At 47.4% G+C, this 13159-nt stretch overlaps 1 protein-coding gene across 1 annotated transcript; it reads left to right on the forward strand.

The window, feature by feature from the left end:
• Positions 1 to 21: 21 nt before the first annotated feature.
• GSTK1 (glutathione S-transferase kappa 1) lies at positions 22 to 4699 on the forward strand (the record flags this gene model as incomplete). Its single annotated transcript, XM_084230388.1, has 7 exons — positions 22 to 93; positions 568 to 649; positions 1241 to 1341; positions 1505 to 1540; positions 3638 to 3754; positions 4079 to 4172; positions 4445 to 4699. 7 exons carry the CDS (start codon positions 22 to 24, stop codon positions 4492 to 4494), a joined length of 552 nt encoding a protein of 183 aa, XP_084086514.1. The 3' UTR covers positions 4495 to 4699.
• Between the last annotated feature and the right edge of the window lie 8460 nt (positions 4700 to 13159).

Consider the following 13159-nt stretch of genomic DNA (forward strand, 5'->3'; position numbering starts at 1 on the left):
GGAGCCCCGCCGCGCGGCAACATGGGGTCCCTGCCGCGGCGCCTGGAGCTCTTCTACGACGTGCTGTCCCCCTACTCCTGGCTGGGCTTCGAGGTGACGGCGGGGGGCCGCCGGGGCCGGGCGCGCGAGGCGAGGGCAGACGGAAAGGCCGGGCAGGGCGAGGGGCCGGTGCCGTTCCTGGCGCTGCCCCACGGGCTCGGGACGAGCCGCTGGAGCGCCGGGGCTGAAGGTCACTTTGCGTTTCCAAACGGGACGCGGTCGCTGGCTCCAGGCCCAGCCCTTGTGTCCTACAGCAGCGCTGTGCTGGGCACCCCTGCGCCCTGTCCTGTCAGTTTTGGGGGGTGGAGCACAGGGCAGGAGGGACGCTGTCTGCAGAGGCAAGGTCCCGGGGCGGAGCTCTAGCCGCGGAGAGTTTGGCCATTCCAAACCGAACGGCTTTGTGTGTAGCCAGCATGACCCCCTGCGTGGAGCCTCGGGCTGACGGGCTGCCAGAAACAGCCCGCCCTCTGGCTGCCTTCTCGCCTTTTCCATCTCACATGCTGGTTCTGTGCTTCTCTGCTCCTGTAGATCCTGTGCCGCTATAAGAACATCTGGAATGTCAACCTGCAGCTGCGCCCCAGCCTCATTGCAGGGATCATGAGGGACAGTGGTATGAGGCGCAAGTCAGAGGCAGGGAGTTGAGGGAAAGCGGATCTCTAAGGCCTCTGGGAGCTGCCCTGGATGGGGACTCTACACGGGCACCCGCAGCAAGTAATCTGCTGTCTGCCCGATACTCAGGTCAGGGGTCCTCCAGCGGGGACCCTATTGGTCACTCAGCAGGGACTCCGACTTTCCCTTTGCAGGAAACCAGCCCCCAGCCATGCTTCCACGCAAAGGCAAATACTTGCTAAATGATATCACTCGTCTGGCCAAGCAAATGCAAGTTCCCCTCCAGGTGCCAAAGGATTTCTTCACTGTGATTCTTGACAAAGGTGAAGAGAGTGAGATACAGATAGGGCATCAGGTGGAGATTGTAGGGTCGGAGAAGGAGCTCTGGTGGTGACAGAAAGTAGAACAAGCTGTGGGTGAACTTGGCTTAAACCAAGCAGAGGCAGCGGGACACGGCGGGAGGAAGAGCAGGGTAAATGGGCAACGAGAAAGGGTTGGGAGCTTGGGAGGAGCTGGGGGACCCCAGAGGCAGAGCAGAGCTGTCCTCCATGGGGACTCATGCGAGGACCCCTCCTGCGTGCTGCGCCCCTAGGAAGCTTGTCAGCCATGCGCTTCCTCACTGCTGTGAACCTGGAGCAGCCAGAGATGCTGGAGAAAGTGTCCCGAGAACTCTGGATGCGAGTCTGGTCACGGGTGAGTGCAGGGCTCGCTGGAGGGATGCTGGATGACTTGGTGACCGTCCCCTAGTCCCGTCTCCAGAGTCCTGGCCCTGCCACCCCTACAGTCCACAGACCCTCTGTCGTCCTGCCCCCCGGTCACCCGCCCCCTTCCCTGCTGACAGCTCTTTTCTCCCCAGGATGAAGACATCACGGAGCCCCAGAGCATCCTGGCCGTGAGTGTCCTGCTCTTCCCCACTCCACTCAGAAGGCGTCTGGGAACAGTTGTATTTGGGGGCCAAGAGGACATAGTTTTCTTATTAGGGAGAAGAGGTCACAGTGATTTGGGAGGGGAATTACTGTAAGTGTAGAACTTAGAGAATTCAAAAAAGTTCACGGTTGAAAGAAGTGCAGAATTCTCCATGGCAGAAGTTACTTGATGAAAAACTCAGTGTTAACAGTGTTAGCACCCCCAGATTGGGGGGCGGGGGGATATAGGTAAGGTAATTCTTGACCTGGAAGATCCCAACACAAACCTCCCCCATGCATGTATGCAGGAAGCAGGAGATAAAAAGACAAAAAGAGATCATTGACTCAAGCCAGAATTCTCGAGAAGCCTGCATGAGAACAAATGAAAATAGTTCAAAACAGTGAAATGTGTGCCCAGCACAGTTATCAGTACAAAAACACATTTTTCTCAGGATTAAATCAGGAAATTCAAACCAATATTTGCTGTGCGGTTTACAAAAGATTGTGGAGATATGTTCAAGATATAAAATGGCAAGTCACAGATGTCAGCTATACAAAGAATGGCCGGTGTGACCTCCAGTGTTTTCCTGCAAAGTATACACATCCGCTTACCTTGTTACTTAATATTTAATAAGCATTTTCCATGCAATTTTTAAACTTTTAGAAAGAATTCTTAGCTTTTTTTTTTTTTTTTTAAGATTTATTTATTTATTTATTTATACAAGCACTGGGTACACTCAGAAGCAAGGGAGGGTGAGAGAACTCACCAGAGCCAGAGCGGGGAACAGAACAGGCAGAATGACAAAATATGCTGCTGAGGGGAACAGCAGGTGGCAGGAGAGGTCTGCGCCCCAAGTGGGACCCTCACCGGCGGCTGGGGATTGAACCGGCACTGCAGAGGCTGCGGGCAGCTACGCAGCCCAGCGCTCAACCGCTGCGCCACCGGGAAGGCCCAATTCTTAGTTTCTATAGAGTGTTCCATTCAGCAGGGCTATCTTTGCTTACTTAACCCCCCACATGTCAAACATGTCACCTTCTCATTTAGTCAAGGCGAAGATCCAGTCTCAGCAGAATGTGCTGCATGGCGTGGTGTCTCCAGCTCCAGGCCGAGTTCAGGCAGCAGTGGTTGTCAACCCGGGACCTGTATTGGAATCCCCTGGTGCACCTGGGCGCCACCTCCTAAAGTTTCCCCATAAATGTTTAAGGGCTGGCCTATGCATTAGGGGTGTTTTAAAGATGTCAGAAGATTCAAATGAGCAGCCGAAATTGAGAACCTGGGATCCCACACTCTTCCAGAAAGTCCACGCTGAAGCCTTAATCATTCTCTAGAAACCAGGCAGGTGGCTGCAGCCCTTTAACCTGCTCAGAGTCCCCAGGAAATTCTATGGGATTCAGCCCTGGATTTAAAAAAGTATGAGCTATTTGGGCCTCCTTGGTGACACAAGGGTTAAGACACAACCTGTAAAGCTCTCCGCAGCCACTGCAGCACAAGTTTGATTCCTGGCCAGGGAGCTGCCCACATGGCACAGCAGACCTCCTGTCTCACCCGCTGCTCCCCTCAGCAGTGTATTTCAGTCAGTCTGCCTGTTCTGTTCCCCGCCCTGTCTCTGGTGAATCCTCTCACCCCCCACACCTCTGACCTGTACCAAGCTCTTGTATAAATAAATAAATAAATAAAATGTATGAGCTATTCAGGAATTCTAAGAAGCAGGAAGGCAGCAGCCAGTGACTTGTCAGGGAACACAAATTCTAGCACCGACTCTGCTCCTAAGTAGCCCTCTAACACCTGGCTGTTAATGAAAAGGTGGGGCAGCCACCTCTAAGATGCCCTCTGGCGTTTAACTTCAGTAATTATGACTGTACCACTTGCTCTTTCCACCAATGTCAAGATTTTGAAAGAAAACATTGACCCTCAGGGCAAGGAGAGACCTCTGCTGGTGGGTGGGTAAAGGCCGTTGCCAGTAAAAATTTGGAGGAATAAAATAAAGACCAGAGTAGCTCCTGAGCCCCGCCCGCTGCCCCCAAGCGCACACATGAACACATAATGCATACAGTTGTCCTTTCCACATCCCACACGCCCTCAGGCAGCACAGAAGGCTGGCATGTCTATGGAACAAGCCCGAGGACTTCTGGAAAAGATCTCAACTCCACAGGTGAAAAACCAGCTCAAGGAGACCACCGACGCAGCCTGCAAATACGGGGTGAGCCCAGCTCCAGTGGTGAAGACAGCATGAATCTCTGCCAGGTCCCCAGGCGCCTGTCCAAAAGCTGTCCCCAACATGAGTCCTGGCTCTCCAGGACAACCCATATCCTCTCCCTCCTTCCCTGCACCCCCCGGAAAGGAAGGGAGGGAGAGAAAGATGGTGAGAGAAAAGACAGCATCTCAGAACACTCTGGCTGCGTTGCTTCTGTGACCTCAGACCAGAATTGCTGCACTGCAGCCTCCAACCCCAACCTGAGTGATCACACCCCTCTCCATCCCCTCCCACCACCCCCCCCCCACCACACCCGACTGCTTCCTCCAGGCCTTTGGGCTGCCCATCACTGTGGTCGAGCTGGATGGCCAAACCCACATGCTGTTTGGCTCTGACAGGATGGAGCTACTGGCACACATGCTGGGTAAGCTGCAGGTTCATCTTGAAGACACTTCACCCCAGCCCAACCCCATAGTGTCAGTTGACCATATGGACAGATTCAGATCCAAGAATGTTCTAGGCATTCTAACAACTAAGCCTAGTATGGGCACAGTGGTGCTGGAGGTTGAAGGGGATGGGGCCACCTTCACCCCACATGACAGAAGTAGCCTTCTAACCGTGAAACCAAGCAGAGCGCCCCCTGGAAAGCCTCTCAGGCTTGTGGCCAGCCTCTGATGAGTGATTTTCTCCACACAGGAGAGAAGTGGCTGGGCCCTGTGCCTCCAGCCCCGAGTGCCAGACTTTGATACCCAGAGGAAGAAACTACTGGAATAAGCAAGCAGACCATCAGCTTCCCCCTCCTCCATGGTGGGACACTGGAACCCCAGTTTCCCTATCTGACAGGTTCGCCTTTATTCCTGGGGATGCCAGGAGGAGGCTGTGGGCACATCATGGACAGTGACTGAGGCTGCTCTACCTTCTGGGCCTCACACATGCCTTCAGAGCCTCCAATTCTGCTTCCCCACAATAAATGTTTATGCTCTCGGGCATGATCCCTCGGGTCTGGGTCTTCCCTGATGTTTGTGTTCTTGTTCCTGAGTCACATCCTGTCCACTCTGAGTACTTGAGAAGACCCACTCTCCCTGTCCTCCAGCCCCTATCCACCTCAGCAGCTCTCATGGAAGGAGCGGAGAGCAGTTCCTTTTTCTCTTCTACAGAAACTCTCTGTCAGGGACAGAAAACTGAGCTGGATGGAATTTGCCACTGACAAGTTTGGCCCTTACCGTCTTCTGACCAGCCCTGTTCCTGGTACAGGCAGGGACTAAAGGTCGCTGGAGTGAAGGCTGGAGGGCAGCAGAGCCTGACGGAGTTTGCCCCCAGATGGTTCAGCGGCACTGACTCTCTGTGCCAGGGCACGCGTCCAGGGAGAGCAGTCCACTGGCCAGATCTGGGACAGCAGCTCCTCCCCTCTCGCACAGTGCAAAGCTGGACGAAACCCAGAGGCCTTGCTCCCAGGCCTGTATAAGCCCCGTCCCCTCCCACACAGACCTGTGGCTTTCCCAATCCCCCACTTATTAATCCAAGCCCCTGCTCTATCAATAGAGTGCACCAGAATACTGTGTTGAAAGGGTTCCTGGACCCAATTTCAGGTGAGTGTGTGTGGAGGTTTTCCCACACCCACAAGCAGCTCTTGGGCACCATGAGGGTGTCTAAGACACAATCAGCTCTGACACAATCTACATCAGAGTCCACAGGTCAAGGACTCCGTCTCCCAGAACCACCTCCACTTGGGAAGCCACTCACCAACCCAGGCTGTTACCTGTGCTTCTGACCAGCTGGCTCCAGACTGGGTGTCTCGGACGCCTCATTTTAGGCTTCAGGTGTCAGTGGCAAGCCCAAACCAGAGGTTCCCGTGACCCCCCTCCTCAGGTTTATTAATTCACTAGAGCAGCTCACAAAACTCAGGAAACTCATTTACTCACTAGGTGACTGATTTATTACAAAAAGAACTCAGAACAGCCAGGTGGAAGAAATGCATGGGGCAAGGGAGGGGGAAAGCACATGGAACTTCCATGCCCTCTTTAGGGGGTGACCATTCTCCCCAAATCTCCACGTTTGCCAACCCAGAAATTCTCTGAACCCCAACCTCTTCTTGGATTTTTACAGAGGTTTCATTACTTAAGCATGACTGATGAACTCATTGGCATCAGCAACTCAGTCTCTAGCCCTCTCCCCTTCCACTCTAACCACATGGCTGAGTCTCCAGGCAGCCCACCCCCAACCAGAGACCCTCCAAATACCAGGTAGTTACATATGAAAGACACCTGGATCACTCTTAACGCTTAGGAAATTCCAAGGCGTTGGGGAGCTGTGAGCAAGGCACTGAGTGAAGGCCAAATATATACAAAAAATACATTTTAGTCACCGCATGATCAAATACATATTTTTCTTATAAACCACAATATCGCTCTTGGACTTCTTTGAGAATACTCTATTCAGAAGCTGAAACCACACTTGGACCCTTGTTCGGAATCAGGAATAGCACCTATGACAGCACAAGGAGCTTTAGGACTAAATGCCATCTTCCTTTTGCCCCTTCCTTCTGGCTTCTTCAACGCAGTCCATTTGCCCCTTTTTATACCCCATCACTTTGTCTTCCGCCTCTCTCCCCTTTTCATTATTCTGGCAAACCCCAGGATTTCAAACCCCGCACCTGTCCGCGATCTCGTCTATCTTGACTACCTGTGAAGAAAGCCAAAAGTACATCTCCAAAGAACCACTCCTTCCTCAAAGAAGATTTCATGACAAGTACAGCAAATATAAAATCAAAATATGGAGGCAATGTCCAGTCTCAAGAAACATGAGGGCAAATTAAAACAAAATGTGATGTTTCATACACTGAAGTTATATATATTCAAGCTATATATCCAAGTTCCCATGTTTGCTGAAAGCCTAGTGAGTGGACATACAGTTTTATGGATAGATGCTTATCCCAGCAGTATTTGTGACAGCAAAAAAAGAAAAAAATTAACAGTAGAAGGATGCTTGAATACATTATGCCGTATCTAAGATGTAATATTTCATTGTCATCAAAAATTGCATTTGTGAAACATTTTAAAGAACATTGAAAATTCTTAGCAAATAATATTGATTGGGAGAAATGAAATGATAGTGTGATATCTTGATGTATAAAAATATATTACATCACAGAGGACACTAATATATTAATCCTGGAACAAAAGACATCAAAATGTATCCACTTCATTTTTTGTGTATTTTCTAAATGATCATTTATTCTGATAAACAAATACACACACATATATGTAATAAGAATTTGTATGGGCCTCCCCGGTGGCGCAGCGGTTGAGCACTGGGTTATGAAGCTGCCCACAGCCTCTACAGCGCCGGTTCGATCCCCAGCTGCTCCCCGGCCACCGGAGGAGGGTCCCACTTGGCGCGCAGACCTCTCCTGCCGCCCACTGCTCCCCTCAGCAGTGTACTTCGGTCCTTCTGCCTGCTCTGCTCCCCGCTCTGGCTCTGGTGAATTCTCTCACCCTCCCGCGCTTCTGACTGTACCCAGTGCTTGTATGTATGTATGTATCAATCAATCAATAAATAAATCTTTAAAAAAAAAAAAAGAATTTGTAGATTCACATTTGGATATAATTGTGCTTCTTTTCCATTGTTTTCTAAATGTATCAGTTATTGAACTCAATCCTAAATCTCACCCTGGCTAATGTGGGATAATCTCTTACGATACAGGTGTATTTCTCCGATTTTCCCAGTCTTCCTTCAAAGACTCTAATATTCTATATTCCTAATCCAATAGAGTTTAAACTTCTCCAGAGGGACAAGAAAATTTCTAGATTAATCCTTACACACATAATCTAGATTACACACAAGCTAGTGTATAAGTATCCTTATACACATAGAGAAGGAAATGTATCACAAGGGATTGGCTCACATGATTATGGAGGCTGAGGCGTGCCATGTTCTGCCCCCTGCAAGCTGGAGTCCCTGGAGAGCCAGTGCTGTAGATCCAGTCCAAGTGCAAAGTCCTGAGGATCAGGAGTTCCTGTTTGAGGGTGGAGAATGTGGATGTCTCAGTTCAAGCAGAAAAAGCAAATTCACCCTTTCTCTACCCTTTTGTTCTATTCAGGCCCTCAGCTGACTGGATCATGCCCAGCCACACCAAGGGCCATTTCAAGAGCATTGTACAAACGGAATTAGATTTGCTGGTTTTCACAGCCCAATTCCCTGAGATCTACCCAAGATGCTTTTTATTTCTGAGTAGCATTCCACGTTATGGATGTGCCATGGTTTATCTGATCCTGTTTGAGGACATTTAAGTTGTTTCCAGTTTGGGGTTATTACAAGTAAATGCAGTAAGTGCCATGTACATTGACGTACAGGTTTTTGTTAGCATATGTTTTTGATACTCTGGGATAAATACCCAGGAATACAATTGTTGTGTCATATAAATGCATATTTAGTTTTTAAGAAACTACTTTATTCTTTTTTAAAAAAGATTTCATTTATTTATGCACATAAGAGCTGGGGTCTAGACCATAGGTGTGGGAAGGAGGGGGTGAGTGGATTCACCAGAGATAGAGAGGGGAGCAGAACAGGCAGATTGACTGAAACACACTGCTGAGGGGAGCAGCGGGCAAGACAGGAGAGGTTTGTGGGTTTGTGTGCCATGTGGGTTTGCTCCCTGGCCAGGGATCGAACTCGTGCTGCAATGGCTGTTGATAGTTTCATAGTGCTGAGACTTAACACGTTGTGCCACCAGGAAACTACTTTATTCTTTTCCAGAGTGATCATGCCATTTGATCTTCCTTCCAGCAATGCCTGAGTGATCCAGTTTCTCCACGTATTCACAAGCATTTGGTATTATCACTATTTTTTAGTTCAGCCTTTCTGATAAGTGTATAGTGTTATCTCACTGTGATTTTAACTTGCATCTCCCTACGGGCTAATGATGTTGAACATCTCTTTGTGTGCTTATTTGCCACCCACATATCCACTTCAATGAATTATCTGTTGATTTCTTTTGTCAGTTTTCTAACTAATGAGTGAGATTCCCATGGGGTCTACTATGTACACCTAAGAGTGCCCCACACAGCAAGTGAAGAATAACTATCCACTGAGTCAGGGAGTGAGGAATTAGGCGCACCTGCTGTGGGAATGGGAGTGGGAATGTCTACCACTCTCTGTAAGAACACTGTAGCCCCATCGATCAAAAACTTCACCCAAAGGACTTTCTGAAGTATCCATGTGGATAAAACACACACACAAATATATTAAGTGCAAAATCCTGTAAAGCATCTAAATGGTCATCAGTGGAAAAGAAAAATAAAATAGTGGTTGTTCCATAAAATGAAACCATTTTTTAAAAAGAATATAAAAGGATGGAAAGAAATCTCACAAACAGGGCCTCCCTGGTGGTGCAAGGGATTAAGTCTCAGAACAATGAAGCTATCAACAGCCACTGTGGCATGAGTTCGATCCCTGTCCAGGGAGCTAACCCACAGCAGACCTTCCGTCTCACCCACTGCTCCCCTCAGCAGTGTATTTCAGTCAATCTGCCTTTTCTGCTCACTCTGGTGAATCCTCTCACCCTCCCCCCTCCATCTCTGGAACCCAGTTCTTGGATGCATAAATAGTTCTTGGATGCATAAATAAAATAAATCTTAAAAAAAGAAAAGAACAAAGAAATCACACCAACAATTGCCTATGGAGCTAACTGGGATGGGGCCTGAGGGAACTTTCTGGGTGATAATAATGTTCTATATCTTGACTGGCACTTTACTCACACAAATACCTGTCTTCATCAAAACTCATTTTATTGTGTGCAAAGTTTACTTCAAAAGAAAAAAAGTTAACTGTAAACAAATAATTAATGAGTCATTTTCATGCATACTTAAGTAGTTAAGTGTGCAAATGGGGAGTTACTGTTTTATTGGCATGAAAGGAAGGAGTCCTCTACAGAAAAAATAAGAAAATAAAAGATACTGATGGATTAGTAAAGGGATGGATTGATCAACGACACATAATAAAGCCAAGTACAGTGAAATACTGGTTCTGAATTATGCAATGTGTACATGTGTTGGCTGTAAAATTTTTTTCTGCATGTTTCCAAGAATTCATGACAAGATGGTGCTTCCACGCTCACCTGTATGTATAAGAAACATTCCACGTGTGGTTAAGTAGAAAAAGCAAAATATAAAACAACGTATGTCAGATCCCACATGTATGAAGAAAAGGAACTTGATTGTCCTACATTTGCTTATTCATGATCTCTCTGGAGGATACCCAGAAAAAGTTGGGGAACTGGTTGTTTCTAAGAAAGAGGATTGAGAGACTGAAGTGTTGAAGTCTAAAGCGACATACTTTTTACTATAATTCTATTGGCTATTGAATTTTATACCATGAATATAAATTATACTTTTCATTAACTCTAACAATTACTTTGAGTCATATATATCCCTTATTTTTTCTTCTAAAAAATTGTTAATATCCACATGATACTTTCTCAGATACCTTCCTTAATCATTATATTTTTGTATTGCTGAAAATCCAGATAATCTCCTATCTCATTAAATCTCTTCAACAAAAACTCCTGGAGACAGAGATGTTGCATTTCCTGGGTAGTATTCCAGGAAATATTTCCTGGGTAGTATTCACTTAGAGGCTATCTGTCTATGCAGGGCATGTATGATGTAAGTCACAAGCACATGCCCCATCATGAAATCAAGTCCCCACACCAGGACTGTGCTCACCCCATCTGACCTCTGTTTTGGCTTTGGCTGAAGCTCCCGGGTCACAACCAAGCTGGAGGAGCAGAGTGGGGAAGTGGTGACAAGTAAATTTAGTTTTAAATTCTGAAGTTCAGAAAGGTTAAATAATTACCCAGGGTCACACAGTGAGTAAGTGAACGAACTGATATTTGAAACCTGGTCTGGCCACCTCTAAAAAATACGTGTGTGACCACACTACCTCCCCATTTTCCCATATTTAGGGACACATTCATGTGTGACCTGTTCCCATCCTCTGTAGACATTTCTAACAACACAATGCTGGTTTTGTCACAAGTCAACAATCACACTCCATTTCTCAAATTCCAGAGTGGCTTTTTGTGGCTTAGTGCTGAATTATTTGAGCTAGAGGGTTGGCCTGAACTCCATCACTCACTCTGTTCATTCCTAGTGAGCTTCTGTACAACATGAAAAGTAGTTGAGGAGGGTGACCTCACACACTTATCACTACCTACTGAAGGGAGATCATGCTCTGCAAGCATTTCCATCTCAGAAACACCAATGTTGCTGACCTAGTTCATGCAAAATCATTTCTTTCACCTTCCCTACTCATTTGGGAAAACTATTAACACCCAGGAAAACACTGTCAACTGAGTTCAAAGGTCAACATTCTGAGGTTGAGTCTAATAAGCAAATCACAGGCTTTCTCTGGCTGCTTTCTTCCTCTGTTAGAAAATAATCACAGGACTTAACCCATATGATTGATACCAAGATCAAATGAGATTGTGGATGTGAACCAAACTGTTCACACACCCACACACACACACACACACACACACACACAAATCACCACCAACACCATCCTTGAGGAGTCACCTGCACAGTGGGCTGGTAGTTATGCAGTGAAACATGGTACTGAGGCTGAGTCTAAAGGGTTAAATTGCTTTCAGACCCGAAGAGCATATAAGAAAAGGCACCCATCTCCACTTTTCCTGAGGCCTGTTTTCAGTGGCAAGCAAGTGTGGAGATTAACAGCAACCCCAAGCTGAGCTCTAGAGCAGCTGGGAGCTCAGAACCCAGAAGAGGGGTGCCCAAACAACGACTCCAAACGCCAGTGATCTGAGGAGAGTTTCTGCTTTCTTCCTGCATGAGGTGCCCCATGACTGGCCAAAGAGCCTCATGGGTTCACATGTCTCTGCCCCTGACCTGCTTCCAGCCAATAAAATTGAACTCCCTTGTTCTCAAGCCCGCTGCCCAAGCCTACACAACTTCTCTTCTTTTCTTAATGTGAGCAATGGCGTCCTGGATAGGAGTCTGGCCGCCTCTATAAGGCACTAGTCTCTGGATAAACCTTCTTTCTCCCAACTCGAGCACCATGTCTCACGTCTGACTCATGAGTGATGGGCAGCCGGATTTGAGTTCAACATCATCGCCTCTGAGACTCAGTCCCAACTAGCTCGTAAAAGATAAGCATCCTGATACAGAGCGGATGATCTTAATTTCCCAATCTTGCCAACCTTGTTTTGTCTCTGACATCTGCTGCTGCTGCCTTTGCTAGAGATCAACCTTTTTCTGAGACTTCGAGGTATGGGTCAAACGGCATGTAACCAGTCCCCCAGGGAAGACCACAGTGGTGATGATCTCAGAATGTCATAGTTGTCTTCATAAATTATCATTATTAGGGCAGCCCAAAAGAGTGTTTACCCTGGGATGACATAGTAGTTAAGAGCCAGGGTTCGGAACTGGGACTGTGGGTGCAGATCCTGACCCCGCCCTTGACTAGCTCCACATTTTCAAGTTTCTGACCTCATCTATGAAATGGACAGAATAACAGTAACTACCTCTTATTACATCATATTTTAAGCTACTTAATTTGTGTGAACATTAAGCACAATGAGCAGGACACATAAAACATTCCACACATGTCAATTACAAATATAAAGCCGATCCAGATTCAGAAACACAAAACTGGGGAAACGGAAAGCAGGCAGAGATCCAGTAACCTTACAGGGTGTCTGTCAATCACTTCCCCAACATCCTCCCCAAAGGAGGTGCAACAGGGGAAACCTCTAGCAAGGTGGCCTGGCAGAGGCAAGTAGAAAGTACCTTCACGTGACGAGTGAATTAACTGGAGCATTCCTCCTTTGCTAAGGATACTAACTAAGCCTTTGAAGACAAAAAGAAAAAGAAAACCTTAGGGAAGCGGTTTGGCCAAATATATTCTGGGCAAAAACAAACTTTTCCGTTGCTTGTCTCAATCATGACATCTCTTGGAACTCAAGTGGAGGAAATAAGCAAGAAAGAAGGAAAGAATATGCATAAGGTCTTCATTGTACTGTTAGGGGGAAAAGGCTGTCCTAAAGCTAATTCCATACAGGCTTTGTGGACGCCACCCCCACCCCAGGCCAAAGCCAAAGACACGGGGAACTCCAAATCCCATCACCACCAAAGGAAAGGTGGCTGGGACCTGAGGGTGGGGTTCAGCAGCCAGGTTGGTATAAAGCCAGACATGTGGGCTTTGGAGGGGTCCCCCATTTTGACTCTCTGCCAGCTCGCAGCGTCCGGCCAGCTCGGAGAGTGCGTTTTGGGTTTCCAGGTCTGCGGATCGGGTAGGAAGCATGAAAGACTTTATTTCCCTATTTTCTCCCTGAGTTGTACATTTTCCTTATTTCCTTTTCCCTTGTAAATAAACCTTTCATTAACATTTTCTGTG

Source organism: Talpa europaea, assembly GCF_964194135.1.
Source record: "Talpa europaea genome assembly, chromosome: 3".
NCBI classification, from domain to species: domain Eukaryota; kingdom Metazoa; phylum Chordata; class Mammalia; order Eulipotyphla; family Talpidae; genus Talpa; species Talpa europaea.